General features: G+C 40.1%; 1 protein-coding gene and 1 pseudogene across 13 annotated transcripts in view; both read left to right on the top strand.

Annotated features, from left to right (window-relative positions):
- LOC100623157 overlaps positions 1–27,347 on the top strand; it is a 267,694-nt gene that overhangs the window by 117,761 nt on the left and 122,586 nt on the right. For 12 of the 13 annotated variants that reach the window (XR_002344634.1, XR_002344636.1, XR_002344635.1 and 9 more), the window contains one exon: positions 4,818–4,874. Coding sequence is in view for 7 of the 13 variants with exons in the window: in XM_021094309.1 (XP_020949968.1) it covers positions 4,818–4,874 (57 nt within the window). In the remaining 6 variants the exon portion in view is untranslated. Of the gene's footprint in view, positions 1–4,817; positions 4,875–5,454; positions 5,502–27,347 lie in introns of all 13 variants that reach the window. The other variant, XM_021094304.1, reaches the window with a different exon arrangement.
- Positions 18,891–19,444, top strand: LOC110260978 (annotated as a pseudogene).

The following is a 27,347-nucleotide window of genomic DNA, read 5'->3' as shown; positions in this document are numbered from 1 at the left end:
AGTAAAAGTGTAATAGTAGAACTAAATTAATTTCACGGTAACTTATTGTCCCTAAAATTTAAAGTGAGAGGAGGTCTTTCAGTGAAGGACCTTCCCCGTGTCTTCCACCAAGAACTGAAAGCTGAGAGTGAGTGAAAACAAATTGAAGGGTGGTATATCTGAGTAAATTTATAAGAATTTGTTCCCCACAAGCCCATAGGTTGGTCCTTCTTGCCAAACTTGACCAAGCCCATAGACCCTGAGTCCCAACATCACCAATGCCTTCAAAAGATTCGGGTTTTAGGTGAAGCAACTGGGGCTACCAGAGAGGACCTTTTGAGAGCACCAGGCAGCAAATGAAAGGACTGTCTGGGGCGAGCTGGACCCAGAAAGCTGGGCATAGCCCATTCCCTCCCACATCAGACCTCTGTGCCCAGCTTGCTGTGTGACAAGGGAGGGGCCACGGGGCCCCTTGGTCCTTGCCTTCATAGAGCAGAGGGGACCACACATATCAAGAGACAGATAGCAGCCATTGCATGGTTTTCTGATTAAGCATCTCCAGCCTTCCCAAAGCTTCCTTTATCCTGTGCTATATTATTTCATAGCTGGATCTGGGAAGAATTTCTTCCTCTCTACAGCACTTCCTAGGGATGACTGGAAAATTATCTCCAAGTATTTCACCTGGAAATCTCCAAGGAGGCCATACAGATCCTATTCACATACTGTTGTGTTTTCAGTAGCTTTGCAGATTTGTCTGTGGTGTGTTTTCCAGTCCTGTGCTTTTCTTCATTCTCCCCAAGTGATTCATTAGTATTTTCCCTGTTGTAGAGGATTATCATTAATATCCAGATTAATAATCAAGGAAGCATCCAATTTAGGGCAGTGGTTTTTCTACAGGAAATTGGGTTAGTTGCTTTCTTTCCTAGCAAAACTTCATTCAGCTAGATTTTTTTTTTTTGGTCTTTTTGCTATTTCTTGGGCCGCTCCCACGGCATATGGAGGTTCCCAGGCAAGGGGTCAAATCGGAGCTGTAGCCACTGGCCTACACCAGAGCCACAGCAACGTGGGATCTGAGCCGCGTCTGCAAACTACACCACAGCTCACGGCAATACGGGATCGCCAACCCACTGAGCAAGGGCAGGGACCGAACCCGCAACCTCATGGTTCCTAGTCGGATTCGTTAACCACTGCGCCACGATGGAAACTCCTCTTTTTTTTTTTTTTTCAGATTTTTAATTTTTAAATTTATCTTTGAAACAAGTATATTGTTTTTAAATGTTTATAAAATGAAATACATTCTCTTTGCACAATCGTAGGAAAATTTCTAAAAAATACAGAGGTTAGCAAAGACTGCCCATAATTCCACTTCCTGAAGACATTCTCTCTTCCCACATGATTTATATCCTTCTGGTCCTTTTTTTTTTTTTTTTTTTTTTTTTTTGGGTTGGGGAGGGGATCTTTTTAGGGTCGCACCTGCAGCATATTGAAGTTCCCAGGCTAGGGGTTGAATTGGAACTGCAGCTGCCGACCTACACTACAGCCACAGCCACACCAGATCTGAGCTGCATCTACGACTTACACCACAGCTCTCGGCAATGCCAGATCCTTAACCCCTGAGCGAGCCCAGGTATTGAGTCCTTATGGATACTAGTTGGGTTCATTACTGCTGAGCCGCAGTGGGAACTCCCCTTCTGGTCCTTTTGAGGAAACTGGATATCCACCTGTCTGTATGTGTGTGGTGAATAACTATACTCTCTCCTTAGAACGCTTCCAACTCCCTTATCTGTCCTATTTGCCCAGCACCAGCCAAACTTGGCCCTACTTTAATTTCATGACCACAGACTCCCAGTGGGCCCTTAGCCTGGCTGAGCAGTGTGAATCCATTTCCCCAGTTGGTTCACTGCCACTATTTTTTGCTTTTGTGTCTCTCCCCTAATCCTTGACACCCTTTTCATTCCTCACATTTAGATGATGACCTTGTTTATTACTTTGTTGAGCAAATGCCAGTAATAAAATGAGGGCTGTCTCATGGCCCAGCCATCAGACCAAACCCACCAGCCTTGTTGCCCCTGTTGCTACTCTGGCGCTTCTCCTGCTGTATCCCATCCCTTCTATTCGGTGGTTTTGCTCCTGACAAGGGTGTGACCATCCCTTCATTCTTTCACTCATCAGTGTTTCTCTCAACTTCTTCATTCCCAGCAGCATAGAAGCATGCTGTCCTCTCAACCATCTTACAAATACCTTTTGTCCTCATGCCTGCCCCACTTACAATCACATTTCTCTGCTCCCCTTTATAGCCGGATTTCTCAAGAGATGGGTAGACTCACTATTTACACTTTGTATTGAAAATATATATATATATATATATATATATATATTATTTTCCATATTCTTTTTTTCATCTGTGACCTATGCTGCAGCTTGCGGCAACACTGGATCCTTAACCCACTGAGCGAGGCCAGGAATCCAATCTGCATCCTCACAGACACTGTGTTGGGTTCTTAACATGCTGAGCCACAACGGGAACTCCTGGGGAGAGAGCTTTACCGTTTGCAGAAAGAGCCTTCTGGTGCTGGACAAATGGGGGCACCCTCTCTCCCCAGAGAGGAGTCCTGAGGTGCCCTATAAACTACTACCAGTGTCTGTCCCCAGTCCACACTGCAGTGGCTGGACCCTCCCCGTCAAGCACACAACTGTCCCATGCAGCTTCTGATGCAGAAGCTGCCTGCTTTTCCTTCTTTCTTTATTTAATTTTGTCTTTTTTTTTTTTTTTTTTTTTTTTTTTTTTTTTGCCTTTTCTAGGACCGCTCCTGCAGTATATGGAGATTCCCAGGCTAGGGGGTCTAACTGGAGCTGTTGCTGCCGGCCTACACCAGAGCCGCAGCAACACCAGATCCCAGCCAAGTCTGCGACCTACACCACAGCTCACGGCAACGCCGGATCCTTAACCCACTGAGCAAGGCCAGGGATCGAACCCGCAATCTCATGGTTCCTAGCCGGATCCAAGTCCACTGTGCCATGATGGGAACTCCAGGATTTGTTTTAATAAAACCTGGTTAAGTACACAAACACTGAAATGACTGCCATGAAGGAAGAAGTTTATACTCACAGATGCCTAGACCTGGGAGGCATGGCTTACCACACAGGGCCACACAGGGAAGCACCAAGGTCGGTCAGGAGGCAGAAGGGCAGAGGGGACCATGGCCCAGAGCAGAACCTTTACTGGGGCTTTCAAGGGGAGGAATGCTCGAGGTGGGATAGGTAGGTTGAGTAAGTTTAGAATTGGATAGTTTGCATAATTTCAGCTGGCTCTCGGTTATAGGGATAGTTCCTAGTTGTCTAGTACTTGAAGTTGGGGTGATTTAGGGCAGAAGGAATACTGGTTTGTTGTGTAAGAATTTGATAAGGAGATGGTTGAGGTGTGGGCTCTGCATTGGTTGGAATATATACCAAAGGTCCTTGCAGAGGAGTTCTTTGCTCACTCCAGGTATTAGCTAGCCCTGGGAGGGGCAGTCTTCCCAGGATCAAGGCTCCAAATGCCAAAGCATCAAGAAAATAGAAAATAGGGAGTTCCCGTTGTAGCTCAGCAGGTTACAAACCCAGCTAGTATCCCTGGCCTCGCTCAATGGGTTAAGGATCCGGCATTGTCCTGAGCTGTGGTGTGGGTTTCAGATGCTTGGATCTGGTCTTGGCTGTGATGTGGTGTAGGTCGGCAGCTGCAGCTCTGATTCTACCCCTGGCCTAGGATCTTCCATATGCCACAGGTGCTGCTGTAAAAAGAAAAAAAAAAAAAAAGCTAAGCTATCTCTCTTCCTGTCACAACTCCTCACTGGTATCAGTGTCCAAATTCAACAGATGCTGACTCACAGACATTGAAAAACTTATGGTCTCCGGAGGAGACAGTTTGGGGGGTGGGGGATGTGCTTGGGCTGTGGGATGGAAATCCTGTGAAATTGGATTGTGATGATCATTATACAACTGCAGATGTGATAAATTTATTTGAATAATAAAAAAAAGTGTCCAAGTTCGAGTCCCTCTGATGATGCCCTCTGCCGCTGTTCTCTGTTTCAGTGGGTGCGTTTTGCCTGTAGCATGTCATTCTTCCATTTGTTTCAAATGTGTTGCTAATAAATATAGTTTTGGACCAGGCAAATTTTCCCTTTTGGAATTTCACATCAAAGGTTTACAATTTTTGTTTTCTTCTTCACTTTAAGCCCTAAGTATGTCAGCACAGGCTAACCAGCATGGAAGGAGGGAGTCTTGCCTTATGCTGCTGGCCTTTTTCTCTGATAGACGTGCAGAGATGGGTTAGCAGTTAAGGACTGATTTCATTGTCCAAGAGATTTGGGGACAGAAAGTTTGGAACCACATGATATTTTGGGATCTAGGAAGAAGGAACTTGTGCATTATGCATGCTTCTTTCTTTGCTGTGTAGTAGCTGCTTCTCTATCAGATGAGTTGGGCTTCCTGGAAAGAAAAGTTTGAGAGCATCAAATTCTACAGGGGCCCTAATGAATGGGAAAGGACTCAGTGTACGGCATTTTCAATACTTAACAAAGGAGCAGAAACTTATTTTTAAACTGATGTGTTCACAATATCATAAGTAAAGTGGGTTGGTTTTTTTTAAACCTACAGTAGATTTTATTTAAAACTGAATATTTAACAGCTAATTGGGTAAGCCTAAAGGCTTGAAATTACACATCTATGAATTTAGGCCTTGCGTTTGTGACACCTTGGATCCTGTTCTCCTTCCTTTGCTATTTTTTAACTGACTGCAACAGATGAGGGGCTCTTAAACCATCTGTTAACCTTTCTTTCTCCTCTTTGTAACCATGTAGAGTCGCTCAAGGCAAGAAGACCCAGAGCCAGCAAGACTGAAACAAAAAGCAAAGGAGGTAAGCCTGGCTAGAGATCATTGGGTTTGACATTTCAAGGCTTGAGCCTATTAATTTTTTATGCCCTGCTACTTGTATACCGTTAATAAAAATCTGACGAAAAACTTTTTAGGATGTATTTGTTGCTTTGGCTTTGATCTTAATGTTTGCAAACTAATACATTAATACATGTGAAGCCTTAAGGAGTTTTTCTAAGAGAATATTTCCATACATTATATTTTCATTTCCATTTTAGGTAGCTGAGTCTCCGTAGGGTTGTAGATGGTAGTGGCATTCGATTTTGGTGGGAAAATGTATCTCTTTGCCTGCCATTCAATGTCACTTCCTAAGCACGGGACGCCTTGTCATCCATATTTTACCTACATTCACTTCTGTAAGTTCCCGCACTTTTAAGATGTGTTGCCACTTCGAATTCTTCATTTTGAAAAGATATGTGAAACTCCATTCCGTTATTTGTAATAGTAAAACTCATCCCAAGTCATCTAATCACAGGGCTTGCTGTCTAGTTATTAAAATTTCACTTAGGTTCGGCTACAAGATCAGCTCAACTGAATGTCATTATCTTTGCTCCTTTCCCTAGTAGTGGCAGCTGTGACTGACTAATTGAGTTGCATCGAACTCTGTTTTGTAAGTCATACCAACAAAAACATGTCATTTTATTACTTATATGTTATGTATATGTCCCCAAATGCAAAATGTAATCATGGCATGACAAAATGTTTACCAAAAACTTCTGAACAGTATTTGAGATTTGAGGGTCTAATGAATAATTAGGTTCCATGTGAAATTTTACTTTGGAAAAATAAGTAGATGTGAAACTTGAATTATTACCCATTAAAAAATGATTGCTAACCCAGTTTTGAACACTTTGCAGGGACATGTGGGTGCATAGGCTGTTGAAATGGCTCTTTAAGTTGTGCTTTACTCAAAAAGTGACTGTGAAATTCTTTGAATATTTATGATTTATGCTGAATATCATACAACCTTCAGTAGTTTTCAGATTTTTATCCTTGTCCGTAATGTCTGAAATGTCTATCATATTCTGATTTCTGAGTGGTTAATTATTCAGGTAAATGTTAAGTACCTTTTTCTTAGAGGAGAGGATAGGGAAGAAGGCATACTGTACAGGAAAGCAAAATTAATTCACTGTGGTGATCATGCATATAACCACCGATTAGAGTGATTGTTAGGAAAATTTCTTTTACCATTGTTCCAACAAAGATGAAATCATTGTAACAATAGTTATTTTTTAGATCCACTAGGGGGAGTAATACTGTATAGATATGTCTTTGTAAATGAAGGATTTGTTTGTCATTTGAGTTAGTAAATAAATTGGTTGTAACAGTATTATCAAAATGCAACAGCCATGACACTTTAAGTCTTTCTTTTTATTTACGAATGTTGCTGGGTGGTTGATTTAAACTTGAAACCAGCTTTTCGGTGATGGGGTGGGGGTAGGGGTGCTCTATACTTTCACACATTTGTCCTACTTCTTTCTCTCCCTTCAAATGTAATTCCTTAATTTCCTAAGTCTGCTTACTGTCCTGAGGCAATTTTGATATGCAAATAAGCGTTAGCATTTAAGAAAATGGAAGCTTTTGAAATTCCGACTTTCATTTTTTTAGAGTTTGCCTGTTTGGTATGGTAGCCGCACAACAGGGAATACACGACTGCTATTGCGTTTCTACTGGGGCTTTCAAGAACGTGGCTTTTGACGGAAGACTCTGTCCCTGGACCTGGTGGTCTCTCTCTCTGACCAGTGCTTGGGCTTGGCAGGTAAATGATACCCTTCCAAACAGGAGATTTTGTCTCATCTTCTGTCTTCCATGAAGTCATGACAGTAAGGAGCTTCACATTTCATGTGTTTCATTTTTCAGAACTTAAAGAATTTCAAGTAATTCATACACATGCTTTTACAAATTTCAAGAAGTCCTGAAGGGCTTGCAATGAAAAGCACAGCACTGGGCTTATCTTCTCTTCCTCTCATGTTGCTCCTCAGAGCGATCACTTTATAAAACAAAATTTTTATCGAGGTAAAATTTACATACATTGAAATGCACAGTTGAAAAGTCTTCAAATAGATTGATTAATTGGTATGGTTTGTGACTACCACCATGCTCAAGATACGGGTCATTTTTATCACCCAGAAAATGCCCTCATGACCTTCTTGTCACCATTGTCACTGTTGCTGGGTTTTTTTAAATTTATTTTTTCATTGAAGTGTAGTTGATTTTCTTTTTTTTTTTTCTTTTTTTTTTCTTTTTTGTCTTTTTAGGGCCACACCCACAGCAAATAGAGGTTCCCAGGATAGGGGTCAAATTGGAGCTGTAGGCGCTGGCCTACACCACAGCCACACAACGCTAGATCTGAGCCGTGTCTGTGACCTACACGACAGCTCATGGCAGCACCGGATCCTTAACGCACTGAGTGAGGCCAGGGATCGAACCTGTGTCCTCATGGATGCTAGTCAGATTCCTTTCTGCTGAGCCACCACGGGAATGCCTAGTTGATTTTCAATGTTGTGTGTTTCACGTGTACAGCAATACATATATTCAGTTATGCATATATGTATTCTTTTCTTTTATGCATAGTGACTGTTAAAATAACCACTGATTATGGTTATAATAATCAAGCCCAAGCTCCTTGCTGTCACGACTTCATGGAAGACAGAAGATGAGACAAAATCTCCTGTTTGGAAAGGTATCATTTACCTGCCAAGCCCAAGCACTGGACCACCAGGTCCAGGGACAGAGTCTTCAGTGATCAGTGTAGAGATTTTGTTTACTATTGTTTCAAAAAAGATGAAATAGTTATAAATATGGTTATATTTTAGATCCACTAAAGGGAGTAGTGAAGTCCAACTTAGTTTTTTTTTTCTTCTTATCTCTTATGCTTTTAATATCTTACCTAAGAAATCATTGCCTAACCAAGGTCACTAATATTTACTCCTCTGCTGTCTTCTAAGAGTTTTATAGTTTTAATCTTTACATTTAAGTCTTGATGCATTCTGAGTTATATTTTGTGTATGGTGTGAGGTAAGCGTCCAAATATATCCCTTTGCATGTGGCTATCCAGTTGTCCTAGCGCCATTTGTTGAAAATATTGTTCTTTCCCCCATTGAATCATCTTGGTGTGCTTCTCAAAAATCAGTTGTCTGTGAATGTCAGGGCTTATTTTTGGAGTATCGGTTCTCTTCCATTGACCTAAATGTCTGTCCTTAAGCCAGTATTGCACTGTCTTGATTATGGGAGCTTTGTAATAAGTTTTGAAGTTGGGCTGTATAAGTCTTCCAGCTTCATTCTTTTTCCAGATTGTTTCAGCTATTTCTTGTCATTCTGCATTTCTGTATGAGTTTTAGATCAGCTTGTCAGTTTCTGCCCTCTCCCCACCACCACAAAAAAACAAAAACAAAACAAAAAAAAAAGCGCCCAGCTGGGATTTTGATAGCAGATCAGTTGGCAGAAAATTGCCGTCTTAAACAATATTGAGTCTCTCAATCTATGAAAGTGTAATGTCTCTCCATTTGTTTAGATCTTTAATTTTTTCAACAGCGTTTTATAGTTTCAGAGTATAAGTCTTACACTGCTTTTGTTAAACTTATTTCTAAGTATTTTGTTCTTTTTGATATTATTGTGAATGGAGCTGCTCTCTTAATTTCATTTCAGATATTCATTGCTAGCACAGAGAAGTACAATTCATTTCTGTGCGTTGATCTTCTATCCTGCCAATTTGCTATACTCACTTACTAGTTGTAGTCCTCTTTTTAAAGAATTAAAAAAAATTTTCGTATATATGAGATTATATATAATATATATAATTATGTTGTCTGAGAATAAAGATAGTTGTAGTTCTGCCTTTTCAGGGTGGATACCTTTTATTTCTGTTTCCTGCCTTATTTCCCTGGCCAGAAGCTCTAGTACAATGGTGACTAGAAATGCTAAGAGTAGACATCCTTATCTTGTTCTCAATCTCAAAACATTCAGTCTTGGTTGGCAGAGATTTTTCATTTTGATGAAATGCATGTTATCGATTTTTTTCTTTTATAGTTGATGCTTTTTGTACTCTGTCCTAGAAATCTTTGCCTATTTTAGGTTTGCAGGCCCAGTTCCAACACTGGGGGAGGCAGTGTTTGCCACACCAACAAACAATGTGCCTACACCAACTGGCGTCCTATAATCAACTCAATTTTGACACTGTCTATTGAGAGATAGGGTCAAATTGCACAGGTTAAGAGCCTAGTCCCACAAGCCCGCCCTCCGCCTAAGGTGCCAATTGCAAGCCCAGGTTGTTGCCTGTGCTTCTGACCAGACCAGTTACAGATTGGAAGTTCCCACAACCCTTTCCTTGGGTATGATTAATTTGTTAGAGTGGCTCATGGAACTCAGGAAACCCATTTACTCACTATATTACTGGTTGTTTTTTTTTGTTTGTTTTACAAAGGGCATTAAAGCATATGAATCAACAGTCAAATGAAGAGAAATAACAGGGCAAGGTCCTGAACAAAGGAGCTCTGTCCTCCTGGGGTTCGGGCATGGCAAGGTGGCATGTGGACGTGTTGGCAGCTCTCCAAACCCTGTCCCTAAGGTTTTTATGGAGGCTTCATTACATAGGTGCAATTGATTAAACCATTGGCTATGGGCCACTGATGCAACCTCCAGCCCCTCTCTCCTTCCCAGAGGTCAGGGGTTGGGACTGAAAGTTCCAACCCTCTAATCACATGGTTGGTTCCACTGGCAACCCGCTCGCAGCGTCCTTAGGTGCTTTCCAAAAGTCACCTCATTAACATATAGAGGCACCTTTATCTCTCATCACAAAATATTCCAAGAGTTTTAGGAGCTCTGTGTCAGAAATGGGGTAAAGACTAAATATATATTTCTTATTATTAGTCAGAATATCATAGTCTACTTCAAGGTTATGAAGATTTTCTCCTATGTTTTCATTAGAGGTTTGGTTCTTTACCTTTTTTTTTTTTTTTTTTTTTTTTTTTTTTTGGTCTTTTTTGCCATTTCTTGGGCCACTGCCGTGGCACTTGGAGGTTCCCAGGCTAGGGGTCAGATTAGAGCTATAGCCACCGGCCTACACCACAGCCACAGCAACGCGGAATCTGAGCCGAGCCGCGTCTGCATCCTACACCACAGCTCACAGCAATGCCGGATTCTTAACCCACTGAGTAAGGCCAGGGATCAAACCTGCAACCAACCCCATGGTTCCTAGTCGGATTCGTTAGCCACTGCGCCATGACAGGAACTCCGCCATTGAAGCATTCTTATGCTTATTGTTTGCCTGTGTATTTTGCTACACTTTTACTTTCAATCACGCTTTCTTTTATATTTAAAGTACATCTCTTACTGGTAACATGTAATTGAATGTGGCTTTTATGTGTAGTCTGATATTCTTAGCTGTTTAATTGAAATAAATACTGCATTTACATATAATGCAGTTATTGGTGTGGTTGAGTTTAAATCTACTGTCTTATTATTTGTTTTTTGTTTTCTTCCCTGGCCTTCATTCTTTTGATCCTTTTATCCTGCCTTCTTTTGGATTAATTGAACATTTTTGGATTTTATTTTATTTCTACTATCGACTTCTTATTTATGCCTGTTTTTATTACATGTTAGTGGCTGTTCTAAAGCTAACAAGGATACATATAGCCTTAATGTATCAAAGCCTGTTTAGAATTACTTTGTACCATTGTTCACATCTGTTACTTCTCGTTTCACACCCTATGCATCCCCCGTCACAGTTCATACTTCACACTTCACAAATGCAATACCTTAACATAGAACCATTCCATTTACCTGCTTTTCCACCCCATCCTTTATGCTCTTGTTATTATGTCTTTTAATTCTACACACCTCATAAGCCCTACCTTACAGTGCTATTATTTTGCTTTAAACAGTCAGGTTTTAAAGCAAATATGGGAAGACACAAGTCTTGTATGTTTACGAAGTTATTCACCATTTCTACTGTTGTCTGTTCTTTCCTAGATTCAAGTTTCCATCTGGTATCACTTTCCTTTAGCCTGAAGAACTTCCTTTAGCATTTCTAATGACAAGTCTAATAACAAATTCTTTTAGCTTTCATGTATCTAAAAATATATTTATTTTATCCTATTTTTGGAGGATATTTTCCCAACATATAGAATTCAGTATTGGCATCCTTTTTCTTCAGCCCTTTAGAGATGTCCTTCCATTGTCCAGTGGCCTCCATTTTTTCTTATGAGGCATCAGTGAACAGCCTTATATATATTTTTTCAAATATTTTCTGCTCCTCATCCCGTCCTTCTGGAACATCAGTTGCATATATTGTTAGACCACCTGATATTATCTCAGTGTTGACTGAGACTTCGTTCTTTGGAAAGCCTCAGTGTCAACCCAATCCCTCTACCTTGAGAGAGTTCTAAATTCAACTGTGTCCTCTGCGGGGGGTGGGGGGGGGGAGCTAAAATCTCACTCAATTTTTCCACTCTTTCAGCTGCAGCTTTTCAGCAGAATTCTTAGAGTTTCCCTGCACATTTACAGTTCAGGGTGAGCTAAGGATTTGAGGGGAGTTTATAGGCAAATTTCATGACTCACCATTCTGTGGTTTCTTTTTCTTCCATCTGGCTTTCCCTCCCCCCTTCAATTTTCAGCATCTTTGGCTAATTCAAACTCTAACATTTCAAGCCAATTCAGGCTTTCTGTTTCGGTTCTAGCTGCTGCACCCCATATAGTTTAGGTAGTGCCTTTGGGGAAAATTATAAGAAGATAGGTCTCACTCAGCGCAATTCCCTTCTTTCAAGGCTTGAACCCCCTCCTCTTTATGCTTGCTTCAGGTCACTTTCCAGTGCCTTCAAATGTTTTTATAACGTTTTTTTCTGGAGTTTTTAATTATTATCTACAGAAGTGGTAGTCTGATGTAATGTATTGAAACCACAATTTCATAGCAATCATGTTCAACCATTTCTAGTAGTACAACTGAGGTCATTTCATACTCAAAATATTATGCAACTTAAGAATTATCTAGTGGGTTTTGCTATGTTAGATGAAATTTAATTTATATGTCTTTTACCTCCTCTGGTTCACTCATAACCAATATATTATAGTTTACTGTTTTTACTTATTTTAATTGTTGCCTATGTAATTTTAAATAATCTTCTTAGGCCTCTATTTCTTATTCTTCAATTCTGAACAGCATCTTAATTATCCACGTAGTAAACGGAGAATATTAGCACTTATAAAAAATTATAGTTGCTTTACAGTGTTGTGCCAATTTCTGCTGTACAGCATAGTAACCTAGTCATATAGGTTACTATGGTAATATATAGGTTACTATATATAGGCACTATAGCCAATCTCTTGGGATAGAACATACTGGAAGATAGTATGAGAAAAAGAATGTATAGATGAACATTAGCACTTTTAACCTTCCTTCTCCCATTTTTATTTTTTTGCCTTTCCTCTCCCAACTTCTGTAGGCCGGGCCTTTATTTTTGCATTGCCAAGCATAATGACATTTAATTTCTATCATATAAACACAGTTATGGCTTCTGTGACTTGCCTGCGGCTTGATTCAACATTTATTAACGCAGCAAATATTTATTGGGGACCTACCATGAGCTAGCCCCTGTCCTTGGTTCTGGGAAGCTGTAGTGAATATGATAGTAAAGAAAGATCCCTGCTCTTGTGGAATATACTTTCTAGTGGGGGGTGGGATGGAGAGAGAAAATAACAAGATAAAGAAGTAAAATATTTACCATGATAGTTGTGCTTAGGAGAAAAATTAAACTAGGAAGGGGTACAGGGACTGTGTGTGTGTGTGTGTGTGTGTGTGTGTGTGTGTTTGAAACACTTCAAATCCTCTCCCTAAAAAAATGTTCATAATTAACATTCTAAAATTCATTGTCCCCATTCTCCTAGCTATAGCTTTCCTCACGTTAGTTGAACGAAAAGTGCTAGATTATATGCACCTCTGCAAAGAACCAAATGTTGTTGGTCCACATGGCCTACTACAACCAATTGCTGATGCACTAAAATTACTTATTAAACAAGCACTATGACTCGCCACATCGTCTATCTCTGTGTTCATTGTCATACCAGTCCTGGCATTAATACCATATGAATCCCCCTGCCTATACCATACCCCATTATTGACACGAATCTAGGAGTATTATTCATATTAGCCATATTGCGTTTAGCCATCTACTCTATTCTAAAACCAGGCTGAGCATCCAATTCAAAATATGCACTAGGAGTCCCCGTCGTGGAGCAGCAGAAAATAATCTAGTATCCATGAGGATGAGGGTTCGATCTCTGGCCTTGCTCAGTGGATTGGGGATCCATTGTTGTCATGAGCTGTGGTGTAGGTCTCAGACGTGGCTCAGAATCCCGAGTTGCTGTGGCTGTGGCTATGGCTGTGGTGTATGCTGGCAGCCATAGCTCCCATTCAACCCCTAGCCTTGGAACGTCCATATGCTGTGGGTGCAGCCCTAAAACAAAACAAAACAAACAAACGAAAAACAAAAAACAAAATATGCACTAATTGGAGCCCTCTGGGCAGTAGCCCAAATAATTCCACAAGTTTGAAACACTTGTGTGTGTTTCAATTTAGACAGAATGGTCAGTAAAGTTCTCTCTAAATGTTGATACTTGAGTAAAAAGGTCTGAAGGAGGTAAGGGAATAATCCATATAGATATCTGGGCAAGAGTTCTAGACAGTAAGTACATGTACATTATAAAGAGTAAATGTTGTTTGCCTTAGAGCTAAAAAGAGACTATGACAACATTCCTTCCCAGTGATTCTAGGGACCCCACTTTTGTGCTGCTCACAGAAGAATGTTCAGAAGAATTTGTTCTTGTACTCAACAGATTGCTCCCAGTCACGTCGTTTCCCTCTACATTATATTTAGATCATAATTTTCTTGTGTCTTTTCCCCACCCTGTTTGCTGATTACCTTAATTTTTGATGACAGAAGAAACATACTTTATTTGTTATATTAATTTATGCATTATATAACTTCCAGATTATTTTCTCCATTACTTAGAATGTATTCAGTTCTTTTTTCACATCCACTCCCTTATGCTCAAATTTGCCCTGATTTTATATGTTGTTATAACTCTATGGTGCAGCTGTTAGTTTTTCCTCAAATTTTCTAGTTATCTTTCTTTTTTTTTTGCCTTGCATTCTGGGAATTTTTCATATTCTCAGTTATTATAAAGCCCAGTCATACTCTCCTGTGGAATCCCTAGACACCTCCCTTCGAAAGCCTGCTGTCTTTCTGCTCCAGGAAGGGCTGGTTGCATCTCTGGATGCTGTGGAGCTGACATCCTGGTTCCTCCCTTCCCTCCCAGTTCTATGTCTTCTTCTGTATTAGCTAGACCCCTGAATATAAGGTTAATTCTTTAAGTAACTTCTTCAGAAGAGGCACATAGGAGTGAAACTCTTTGAGTGGTTGCATGTCTAAAAAGTGCTTTTGTTTTCTCCACAGACTTGATTGATAATTTGGCTGGGTATAGAATTCTAGATCCAAATATCCCTCAGCAATTTGAAGGTCATGCTCTGTTGTCTGAAAGCATCTAGTATTGCTGATGAGATACCTAATATTAGTCTGATTTTGTTTTTTGTTTGGTTTTGTTTTGTTTTTTGCTGCACTCGTGGCATGGCATGCAGAAGTTCCTAGGCTAAGAATTGAACCCACACCATAGCATTGACCTAAGCTGCTGCAGTGACAACACAGGATCCTTAACCTGCTGTACTACAAGGGAACTCTTCTTTTTTTCTTTTTAAAATAACTAACTCTTTTTTTTTTCTTTCAGGATTCTTTTCAAATCTTTCTTCTTGGTATTCTGAAATTTCACAATGATTGATATAGATAGATAGATAGATAGATAGATAGATAGATAGATAGATAGATATAGATATAGTGTTTTATATTTAGCTTGCTGAACCTTTGATAGATCCTCTTGCCTTAAAGGTTGATATTATGTCCATATGCTCAAGGGCAGAGTGGATACCCGGACTGCTGGCTTTTTTACATTTGGAGTTGAGAAGGCAGATGGCAGAATATAGACCCTTTAATTAATTCCCCCAATTGCCAGCTCTGCTTCTCACTCCATGGTTGTCAAACTTCACAATTCTGAGTCTAGAACCTCTTACAGCTCATTTTATACTCAGCTTCTGGCCTCCCACCTATGTTCAAATCACAGCTTTCTCTGCCCAACATCCCCAGCTCACTCACATTGTCCATTCCTTTCAACCAAACATTTATGGAAATCTCTGGTTCACCAGTGATCCTTCTCCTATGCTCTGTGTAGTATCGGACTGAACCTTTTCTATTCTCCTACCAGCATTTCTCTGGGGGCTCTGGAGGAGGAGTATGTCAGACATCTCCCGTTTGCCACCCCTTCCCATCTACTCCTCACCCTCTTCTACCTTTGTTCCAGGTGGCAGACCTGTAGTGATACATTAACCATGTTCTTTTCCCTCTGTGTCTGATTGGATCGGGTCAGTGAGGAGCCCAGCAGAGGATCAGAGGAAGGAAAGTGTTGGCCCATGGTATTTATTCCTTCAGCTCTCTCCCTGTGAGGTTGCCTTGGACTGGCTGGGTGCCCTACTAAAAGCCACAGCGTTTGTCAGATGGCCCTCTTCACATAGGCTTCTGGCTCTAGACTGTAGTTGCCTCACTTACTCAGGCAGGTGTGTCCTTTCTGGCCCTATAGGACCTTCCATCCTTTATGGTTTTCCTCCGCCCTGCCCACATCTTTGTAAATAATCTCTTTATTAAACTTTTTGTGATGGATCCCATCTGAGTGTTGTTTTATTTCCAGCTGGGTCTCTCTGGTTGATACAAAGAAAATAAAAATCATATCTGGCTGTTCCTGAGTCAGGAATCTTAGATAAGTTTTAAAAGCACATAACTTTTGCATGAACACTGATTTTATTTGTGTCTTGCAACCTAACTAAGACTTATTGGCCCTAATCTCGTTATCACTCTGCTTCACTGTTGGTGAAGGATCCTAGAACTTCCTTATGCATTTCACAATATTTATTGGTTATAGAAGCCTTTATAGAGCATGGTTCCCAATAAGAGATGCTGGAACTAGCACAGAATTGGACTGACTTATCCAGGCATACCTTTGAGTCTGTTTATGGCTTACAATTTAGACACCTGCCTCTGAGTGGTGGTGCCTTGTTGCTGATGACCGACCAAGCAAGAAGGGTCAAACCAAACTTTTGAATTGTGTCTCTTTCAGCCACAAGGAGCTCAGGAATCATTTGGGCACATCTGCCTCTTCCTCCAGACTGATGTCCCTAATGGCAGGGCCCGTGTCCTTGTTAAGTTTGTGTTGCCAACAGCCAGTCCAGAGGCATCCCATAGCAGGAGTGAAAATACTGTATAATGAAGGAAGCTGTCCTCAGAGAGCTATAAAACCAGAGCCCTAGTTAAACACCTTTTCTACTCACCCCGTCCAGTTTTGCTCCATAAATAAATGACCAGGGGGCTGTGAAACCTCTATGAAGGGTATTCATCTTAGTCCATAGACCCCCGTGTAAGAGAAATGAAGCTTCCCTTTATTTCCTTTAAATCAAAATAAATTGAATTCTGAATTCCCACAAGGCTGAGATGAGGGAAATTTGATCCCATTCATCCTGGGAGGTGGGAATAAAGTGTCCTCCTTCCCAGGATCTGGAAGCTTCCTTGGCCTCTGGACAATGGGGGAAGAGACCCATCTTTAGTCTCTTGGTTACCCCAGTGGCCTCATTTCCAAGCTCCCTTGAAGGCAGGTGGCACTGCTGCTTCTGTCATGAGCTTGGTCCTGGGATCACGGCAAATGCTGGGAGCCTGGGTTTCAACTTCCAGCCTCTTGGGTGCACTGAGCTGGTACCTCCATGGAGGCTTAGCTCTCCCTCCTGCTTATGGAACCTGCTGACTCAGTCCCTCCCCAGGTGGGCAACTTGTGCTCTATTTGTGCCCTGCTCCATCCTCACAGGTTTAGCGTTTGCCCCTTTTGCTTCTTTCCCCTACTCATCTCCTCCAGGAGCTCAGGCTCCTGGAAAACCAAAGCCAAAGAGGTTACTTGCCTGTAAGAAACTTCTGGTTATCCTTTTTTTTTTCATTGATAATGATTTTTATTTTTTCCATTATAGCCGGTTTACAGTGTTCTGTCAATTTTCTACTGTACAATAAGGTGACCCAGTTACACGTACATGTATATATTCTTTTTTCTCACATTATCATGCTCCATCATAAGTGACTAGACATAGTTTCCAGTGCTACTCAGCAGGATCTCATTGCTAATCCATTCCAAAGGCAATAGTTAGTATCTATTAACCCCAAATTCCCAATCCATCCCACTCCCTCCTCCTCCCCCTTGGCAACCACAAGTCTGTTCTCCATGTCCATGAGTTTCTTTTCTGTGGAAAGGTTCATTTGTGCCTTATATTAGATTCCAGTATAAGTGATATCATATGGTATTTGTCTTTCTCTTTGACTTACTTCACTTTGCATGAAAGTCTCTAGTTCCATCCATGTTGCTGCAAATGGCATTAGTTTGTTTATGGCTGAGTAGTATTCCATTGTGTATATATACCACATCTTCTTAATCTAAGCATCTGTTGATGGACATTTGGGTTGTTTCCATGTTTTGGCTATTGTGAATAGTGCTGCAATGAACTTGCGGATGCATGTGTCTTTTTCAAGGAAATTGTTACCTGGATATATGCCCAAGAGTGGGATTGCTGGGTCATATGGTAGTTCTATGTATAGTTTTCTAAGGTACCTCCATACTGTTTTCCATAGTGGTTGTACCAATTTACATTCCCACCACAGTGCAGGAGGGTTACTTTTTCTCCACATCCTCTCCAACATTCGTTATTTGTGGAGTTATTAATGATGGCCATTCTGACTGGTGTGAGGTGGTACCTCATGGTAGTTTTAATTTGCATTTCTCTAATAATCGGTGATGTTGAGCATTTTTTCATGTTCCTGGCCATCTTCTTTGGAGAAATGTCTATTCAGGTCTTTTGCCCATTTTTCAATTGGGTGGTTATCCTTTAGAACAAAGTGTAAGTTTATCTCTCAGTGGACTTCCCCACCCCCTGCCTGGTCAGGACTGCACATTGGCCAAGATAGTCTCACCAGTCTGTTGACAAATGTTTTGGATTCACCTCTGCATCTAGGCATATGTGTTGGAGAGCTTGCCTCTCCCTGCTCTGCCAGCTCCAACTCCTGACTCACAGTCTAGTTGTGATGAAATAAGTGGCAACTGAGTGGTTGCTAATAAGTGTCCATTCCTTCCCTTTTCTTTTCTTGATTATGATTTAACTGTTTCTCCCTGCCACACTGAAAATTCCTTGTTATGACCCTCTTCATAGCTCCTATATCTGGCAAATAAATAATCAGTGTTTGTGGAATTCACCCTTCTTCCCGACCTGAACGTTTGGTCTAACTAAGTCTCCATCACTTTTAAGCTGCCATTTTGTCTTCCTGGGCAGAGTGAGGAAAAATAATCTGCCGCCTTTGGGTTATCTGCTTAAAGAAGGAAAAAGAAAATTTAGGGGGCTTGATCCTGCCTCCATGATGTTTGGGCTGTCCCTGTGCCAGGTGGTGTGAAGGCTGGGCCTGCTGTTCCTTCCACAGATTTCTCCAGGGCCCCAGGGAGTCTTCTCCTTGACTGACTGCTTCCTCAAGGAAGCTCACATGCATTTCTCAACCTCTTCTGAACTGCTGAAGGTGCAAGTCTGCTAACTTAGAAATAAAGATGATGCAGAATACTGAATTCAGGTAAAACCTAGCCAACACCTTTATTTATTTATTTTTTGGCCGCATCTGCGGCATATGGAAGTTCCCAGGCTAGGGGCTGAGTCAGAGCTACAGCTGCCAGCCTATACCACAGCCACAGCAATGCCAGATCTGAGCCACATCTGTGACCTACGCCACCGCTCACAGCAACGCTGGATCCTTTACCCACTGAGCGAAGCCAGGAATTGTACCTGCATCCTCATGGATACTAGTTAGGTTCATTACCACTGAAGCCATAATAGGAACTCTAGCCAATGACTTTTAAAATAACTTTTTCAGATAAGATAATCTAAAAATATATAATTCATTATGGAAAACTTGAAAAATACAGATGTGGCTTTTTGATTGTGCAGCCAGCCTTCAAGATGGCGCTGGAGAAGGAAAAGAAGTCTAAGAAGTCAAACTGCAAGTTTAATTTGGACCTTACTCATCCAGCAGAAGACGGAATTTTTGATTCTGGAAATTTTGAACAGTTTTTACAGGAGAAGGTTAAAGTGAATGAAAAAACTGGAAATCTTGGGAATGTTGTTCACATTGAATGCTTCAGGAATAAAATCACAGTTGTTTCTGAGAAAGAGTTCTTTAAAAGGTATTTGAAATATCTTACCAAGAAATACCTTAAGAAGAACAATCTTTGTGATTGTCTTCGTGTGGTTTCATCTGACAAGGAAACTTGTGAACTTCGTCACTTCCAGATTAGTCAAGATAAAGTTGGATCCGAGTCTGAGGACTAAATGAAGCTATCCCTTATAGGGTTTTGCTTGATAATACAACAAATGAGACCAGAGAAAGAGACATATAGAAATTGACTTTTAGTTTATCAATGTGTACTTTATGAAAGAAAGAAAAAAGAAAAAAGAAAGAAAGAAAGGAAGAAAGAAAGAAAGAAAAATAGAGATGTGTATGTTCATATGCACACACTGTATTTTCTGCATACTCAGCATCTTCCCCTGGATGGCTGATAAGCAAAGAGGTCTGAACCACCCTATAACCTGTGCCTTCTGCAGGCTTGGCCAGCCCAGTTGTTCAGTCATCCTGGAATCCACTCTTTCTCACCCACACGTCTAATTGATTAGCAAATTCTGCTGTTTTTTTTTTTTCCTTCAAAATCCACTTGAATCCAAGTACTTTTCACAGAAACCCCCACTCTCCTGTTCCAAACCACAGCACTTGTCTGGATCATCCCAGAACCTCAGAGCTGTCTCCCCCTTATAGCCTGGACCCCCTAGAGTCTACTCTCTGAAAGCAGCCAGGATGTCTGCTTTTGGCATAAGGGAGACACAGAGCTTGATATTACCCTCCTGCCACAATAAGAAAACCTGTCGGAGTTCCCATTGTGGCGCAGCGGAAGCAAATCTGACTAGGGACCATGAGGTTGCGGGTTCGATCCCTGGCCTTGCTCAGTGGGTTAAGGATCCAGCATTGCCATGAGCTGTGGTGTAGGTTGCAGATGTGGCTCGGATCTGGTGTTGCTGTGGCTGTGGCTTAGGCTGGCAGCTACAGCTCTGATTTGACCCCTAGCCTGGGAACCTCCATATGCTGCGGGTGTGGCCCTTAAAAAAAAGGACAAAAGACAAAAAAAAAAAAAGAAAAGAAAAAAGAAAACCTGTCATAGTATATGAAACAACTGTTTTATGTACATAAAGTTGTACTAAATTTGTACGTATGCCTCAATCAGATCAAGGTCTTTTCTGTTCTCTTCCACAGGTCTGTCTGTGTAATCCTCCATCCCTAAAATACTTATTTAATCATTGAAACTGTATCGTACAGGTCAATATCTGGTATGGCAAGTCTCACCCCATTACCCTTCTTTTGCAAAATGTTCTTGGCTGAATCAGCTATGTCTTTCCCTAAGTGAATCCCGTAAGGATTTTATCGAAATTGTTTTATATTTGTAGATGTGTCTGAGGATTAATGGATTTCTTCCAATCTTAAATCTATTCATCTGAGAATACAGAAACTACTACACAGCCTTGAGTACTGTAGCTATAAGTCTTGAGATTGGGTAGACTGTTTCATTTTACTATTTCTCCTTTTCTGAATTATTTTAGTTTTTCTAGTTTCTTTACCCTTCCATATAAATTTTAGAGTAAGCTTGTTTATATCTACAAAATTTAGTCCTCAGTGGAGCTTTATGGTTTTTCCCACATAACTCCAGCACATTTGCTGTTGAGTAGATATTTTATTTTGTTTATTGTTGCTGTGAATACGATTATTTTGACACTATATTTTAATTTAATATTGTTATTGCTTTTTATGCATTTATTTATTTTGTAATGGGCCACATTGCAAAAATTTTAATCAGTTCTAACAATTATTTTCTTTGTATGGTTTCAACTCCTTTAAACTTGTTAAAGTTTGTTTCATGACCCAGGATATGGCATCTCTTGGTATATGTTTCATAGACACTTGAAAAGAATATGTGTTTTGCTGTTGCTGATTCGATTCTGTTGGTTGATGGTCTTGTTGCCTATATCCTTGCTCATTCTTTATCTAATTTCTCCAACTCTAATTGTGAATTCGTCTATTTCTTCTGTTTCTATCAGTTTTTGTCTTATGTATTTTGTAGCTCTCTTGTTTGGTGCATACACAATCAGGATTGCTGTCTTCTAGGTGGATTAACTTTTTTATCATAATGTAATGAATCTTTCTGTCTCTGGTAATTTCCTTTGCTCTGAACTCTACTTTATCTGATATTAACATATCCACTCCTGTTTTCTCTTGTGTAATGTTTGCAAAGTATAGCTGTTTCCATCTTTTAGCTTTTAGTCTACCTACCTCATTGGTATAGACTGAATGTTTGTGTCCCCAGCCAAATTTATGTATGATAACCCAATCCACAAAGTGTTGGTTGGGCTCTTGAGAGGTGATTAGGTCATCAGGGCTCTGCCTCATGAATAGGATTAGTTCCCTTAATAAAAAGACCCCAGAGAGATCCCTTGCCCATTCTGTCATGTGAAGACTCAGTGAATGTCTGTCTATGAACGTGGAAGTGGACTCTCACCAGACACCAAATCTCTGATGCCTTGATCTTGGACTTTCCAGCCTCCAGAACTGCAAGAAAAAAATATTTGTTGTTTATAGGCCACCTCATCTTTGGTATTTTGTTATATTAGCCCAAATGAACTAAGACAATTGTTATGTTTGAAGTAAGTTTCCAACAGCATATATAGTTGGGTCATCTTTCTTATAAATTTATTTGAGTATAGTTAATGTACATTATGTAACAGGTGTATAATATAGTGATTAGATGGGTCATCTTTTTCAACCCACTGTAACAATGTCTGTCTTTTAATTGGTATATTTAGACTATTTACATTAAATGTACTTATTGATAGGAGTTCCTGTTGTGGCTCAGCGGTTAACGAATCCAACTAGGAACCATGAGGCTGCGGGTTCAATCCCTGTCCTGCTCAGTGGGTTAAGGATCTGGCGTTGCCATGAACTGTGGTGTAGGTCACAGAAGTGGCTCAGATCTTGCTGTGACTCTGGTGGAGGTCAGCAGCTACAGCTCTGATCTGACCCCTAGCCTGGGAACCTCCATATGCCGCGGGAGCAGTCCAAGAAATGGCAAAAAGACAAAAATAATAATAATGTATTTATTGATATACAGTTGACCCTCGGACAACATGAGGGTTGGGGTGTCGACCCTCCACACAGTTGAAAATCCACATATAACTTAAAGTTGGCCCTCTGTATTTGCAGTTTTCTGTTTATAGAGTTCTGCATCTGCACATTCAACCAACATGAATGGTATAGTACTGTAGTATTTACTATTGAAAAAAAAAAAAATCCATGTGTAAGTAGCCCTGCACAGTTCAAACCCATGTAGTTCAAGAGTCAACTGTATTAGGGCTTAAGTCTGCTATTTTATTTTATTTCTTTATTTTATTTTATTTTCATTTTTTAAAGTTTTATTGAAGTATAGTTGACTTACAAATATTGTGATAATTTCTGCTGTACAACAAAGTGATTCAGTTATTCATGTATACACATCCTTTCAGATTCTTTTCCCACAGAGATTATCCAAGAATATTGGGTAGAGTTCTCTGTGCTATACATCAGGTCCCTGTTCACCAATCATTCCATATACCTCAGTGTGCATATTCTGCTATTTTATTTTTTGTTTTCTGTTTACTTTCTGTTTTTTATTTCTCTGTTTTATTTTCCTGCTTTTCTATAAATTTTTTAAGATTCCACTTTAATTTGTCTATAGTGTTTTTCACTGTATTAAAAAAATTTTTTTTTTGGTCATGCCTGTGGCATATGGAAGTCCTCAGGCAAGGGATAGAACCCGAGCCACAGAAGTGACAGTGATGAATCCTTAACTGCTAGGCCACCAGGGAAATCCCTCTACTGTATCTCTTTGTATAGCTTTCTTAGTGGTTGCTCTAGGTATTACATTGTATAGACAGAACTTATCACAGTCTATTGGTGTTGACATTTCGCCAGTTCAAGTGAAGTAAAGAAACCTCCTTCCCTTTAGGTCCCTTTACCTCCTGCCATTTATAATTGTCTTAAGCATTTCTTGTATATACATTTAGAACCACATTAGACAGTATTGTAATTCCTTTAACCGTTGAACAGAATTTAGAAAACCTAAGAGATAAAGGAAAATATATTTAACTATATTTGTATTCTTTTTGTTGTTCTTTCTTCTTTTCTGGTGTTCCAGAATTTTTCTTTTATGGTTTCATTTCTGTTTCAAGAACTTCCTTTAGCCCTTCTTTTCAGGTAGTCTTACGGCAACAAATTCTTTTGGTCTCTTTCATCTGAAGATCTCCTGATTTCTACTTTAGTCCTAATGGATATTTTCACTGGATATAGGATTCTGGGTTGACAGTCCTTTTCTTTTACTGTTTGAAAATTGTGCCACTTCCTTCTGGCCTCTGTAGTTTCTGATGAGAAATCTGCAGGAATTCAAATTGTTCTTTGCCTGTTAAGTAAGGCATTGTTTTTCTCTCACTGCTTTGAAGACATATTCCTTGCCTTTAGCTTTAAGAAATTTGACTATGAAAAAAATTTTTGACAATGAATGTCTTGGTGTAGATTTATTTGGATTTATCCTATTTAGGAATTTTTCAGCTTCTTCAGTAGATAGGCTCCTTTGCCAAATTTGGAGGTTTTAAACATATATCCTTGACTGCTTTTGGATTCACCCTCTTTCCCCTTTCCTGGGATTCTGATGACATGAGTGTTGAATCTTTTGCTTTGGTTACACAGGCTCCTGAGGCTATGTTCATTTTTATAAAAGTCTGTTTTCTTTCTGTCGTTCAGATCGGGTAATTTCTATTGTTCAAATGTCAAGTTTACTGATTCTTTCCTCTGTCATTCTTTCTCTGCCCTCTCCATCTTGATCTTATTCAATGAGTTAAAAATTTTTCTCATTTGTTGTATTTTTTAGTTCTGAAATTTACATTTGCCTGTTCTTTATATCTTTTATTATTTGCTGAGATTTTTAATTTTTCACTTGTTTCAGACTTGTTCATAATTGCTTGTTTAAACATTTTATAATGGCTGCTTGGAAATATTTATCAGATAATTCTAACATCTGTGCTTTTTTTTTTTTTGTCTTGAGAATTTTATTTATTTGTTGTTGGATAAATATTAAGTATTTACTACATAAAAGACAACTTTGTGATGGTCACCTTTAGATCTGTTTAGAGAAAGCACACAGTGATTATATTATATGCTTAATGCAAAATAGGTACATTTTTCATTATTTTGTGTGTCTATACATCTCGCCTTCCAAATACACAAGAGCTTTCTTTTTTTTGTGTGTGCTTTTTTTTTTTGATTTTTAGGGTTGTACCTGTGGCATATGGAAGTTCCCAGGCTAGGGGTCAAATCGCTGCTGGCCACAGCCATAGCAACGCTGGATCTGAGCCATGTCTGCGACCTACACCACAGCTCACGGCAATGCTGGATCCCCAACCCACTGAGTGAAGCCAGGGATCGAATCTGCCTCCTCATGGATACTAGTCAGATTCGTTTATGCTGTGCCACAATGGGAGCTCTCCATCTCTGCTATTTTGGTGTAGGCATTTATTGATGGTCTTTTTAAATTCAATTTTCCAGGTTCTTGGTATGATGAATGATTTTTGATTGGAACTTGGACATTTTAGGTATTATGTTGTGAGGAGGCACCTTGTTACTACAGGTTGGAGACGGAACTCCCAGCTCCATACCCAGCCTTCTATGACACCACCTTCTCAGGGGGTTTGGTGTACCTCATTACAGCCTGGTAAGGGTGGAAATCCAGGCTTCCTACTTGCCCTTTGCAAACTGGGGCTACAGTTTTTCTGTAGTACTTGGCTGGAGTAGAGTAGTTATTGTCTAAAAGTTTTCTGTCTTACTAGTCTCTTTCCTGGTCCTTTGGTTAGAAAGAGCAGAGTTTTTGTTTTGTTTGTTGCTTGTGGGTTTTTTTTTTTTTTTTTTTTTTGGTTCTGTGCTATTTCATGTTTCTAGGTTATAGCCTCATTAGCTACAAGTATGGACTATTTCAGGCAAAAAGAAAATCTGGGGAACTCACTACCATATTGTTCCCTTGATAGTGGTCCCCAACCTCTCTAGCTAGTTTGCCTTTTTTTCCTCCATTTTTCAGAGTCTTATGTTCATTATGTACATAAAATGTCAGGGGTTTTTAGTTGTACTTTGCTGGAGGAATAAGGAAAAGTACATCTATTCTGTCTTCCCAGAACTTTATATAGCATTTTATTTCATATCTTTTTCTTGCTTAGTGTACTGGCTAGAATTTCTGGAAGAACATTAAATAAAAACAGGAATAACATCTATTCTTTTCTCATTCCTCATTCACTGTAGGAGTGCCTCTACTGTTACCCCATGAAGTATGATGCTTAGTGCTAAACATTAGTTTGAGACATTAACTCTAGTCAATATACTTTTCTTTTCTATTTCTTCTTTCTTCTTTCAGTCCACACCGGCAGTATATGGAAGTTCCCAGGTTAAAGGCTGAATTGGAGCTGCAGCTGCAAGCCTATGTCACAGCCACAGCCACATTGGATCCTTAATCCACTGAGTGAGGCCAGGGATTGAACCTGCATCCTCATGGATACTATGTTGGCTTCTTAACCTGCTGAGCCACACAGGAACTCCCTAGTCCATATACTTAAATTCAGTTTACTTGCCATGTGCAGTATTTAGAAGTACTTGCCATGTGCTCTAAGCCTGGACTAATAGAGCTAGCAGGGATTAAAGAGGTTGTATTTGTTTTCTCTTATGTTAAAAGTTGTTTTTTTTCTCTACAACCAGACCCACCTTTATATCAACATTATGTCTCCTGTTCCTTCATTGCTCTGGCCTGCTTTGTACTGGAGGGGATACAGGGAACCATGAGGTTCACAGTTAGATAAGAGGAATATGAAGTATATTAAGTTATATTAAATCTATGGGCCTATCTTGGTTAAGACTCTAAATGTCAAGTTATAAAGTTTAAGCTAGCAGAAGTAAATGGAGGGAACTACATTCATTGTACCAGAAGGCCATTTGACAGGGTCCAGAGGTAGGCCATGTAGGAAGAACTGGAGCCAAGATTTACCCGTCATGGTGCGGTGGAAACGAATCCGACCAGGAACCATGAGGTTGCGGGTTCAATCCTTGGCCTCGCTCAGTGGGTTAAGGATCCGGCATTGCTGTGAGCTGTGGTGTAGGTTGCAGATGCGGCTTGGATCTGGTGTTCCTGTGGCTGTGGTGTAGGCTGACAGCTACAGCTCCGATTCAGCTCCTAGCCTGGGAACCTCCATATGCCATGGTGAAGCTCTAAAAAGCAAACAAAACAAAACAAAACAAAAGAACAAAAACCAAAACTACCAGGACTTTTGTACCCTTGTTGTCTCCATCTCTCCAGGTCCTTTGCCTCCACTCCTTTGGGGGAGTTGGTTTCATTCTTCTTTCTCTGCCTCAGAGGCTAAGATAGGTACAATCTAGCTTCCAGGTCCATGTCCTATCATTCAAGAAAATAGTCAGGGCTGAACTAGCTTCTCCTTCTCAGCATAAGATTGGTCCACTTGAAAACTTGTACACCCCTGGTCCAGACAGCTATGGCCATAGAGCCTGATCATGTGGTACAATCATTGGTGCTAGGAGTTCACCCACCCCAAAAGATGGAGTGAGTATTCTGTTTATGTTTTATGTAATAATAGAAGGGCACTACAGGGACTGCCTAAGGAATCCTTTTATACATGCAGCAATGTAACTGCACAGAATAACTATCCTTACTTTGGGCCTCCAAATTAGAGTTTCTGTAAATTGCTGTGAGAATATTTGTCCTGGGATTGTGCCCTTTCTTCCTCTGAGTAGTGTAGTTTTTATCACTCCCTTTGTCTCTAATTTATATTCATTTTCACCTCTGCTTGGGCTTATAGATAAAGCCAATACAAAAATTCTTTTGAGTACAGATATTTTCAAATTAATGTCCTAGCCAGCAACATTAAGCCATGAATTCTGTTCTTACATGGTGAATCTAATCTTTCCCCCAAATCTTTTTCTGTTCTGTTTTTCTTATATCAGTGTAGAAATGTTCGGTGTAATTGAGAACATTAGCTTCATGCTTCCATGTCATCTCCAATTTTCGTATACAAACATACACTTAATTCCCAAGGGCTGCAACTTGTCATATTCTACTCCCCTTTTTTTCTCACAGCCGCTTTCCCTTTTTCTTGGTTCAGTATTAA

This window comes from Sus scrofa, chromosome 6 (assembly GCF_000003025.6).
Source record: "Sus scrofa isolate TJ Tabasco breed Duroc chromosome 6, Sscrofa11.1, whole genome shotgun sequence".
Taxonomy (NCBI): domain Eukaryota; kingdom Metazoa; phylum Chordata; class Mammalia; order Artiodactyla; family Suidae; genus Sus; species Sus scrofa.
This window is presented reverse-complemented; position numbering and strand designations above follow the sequence as displayed.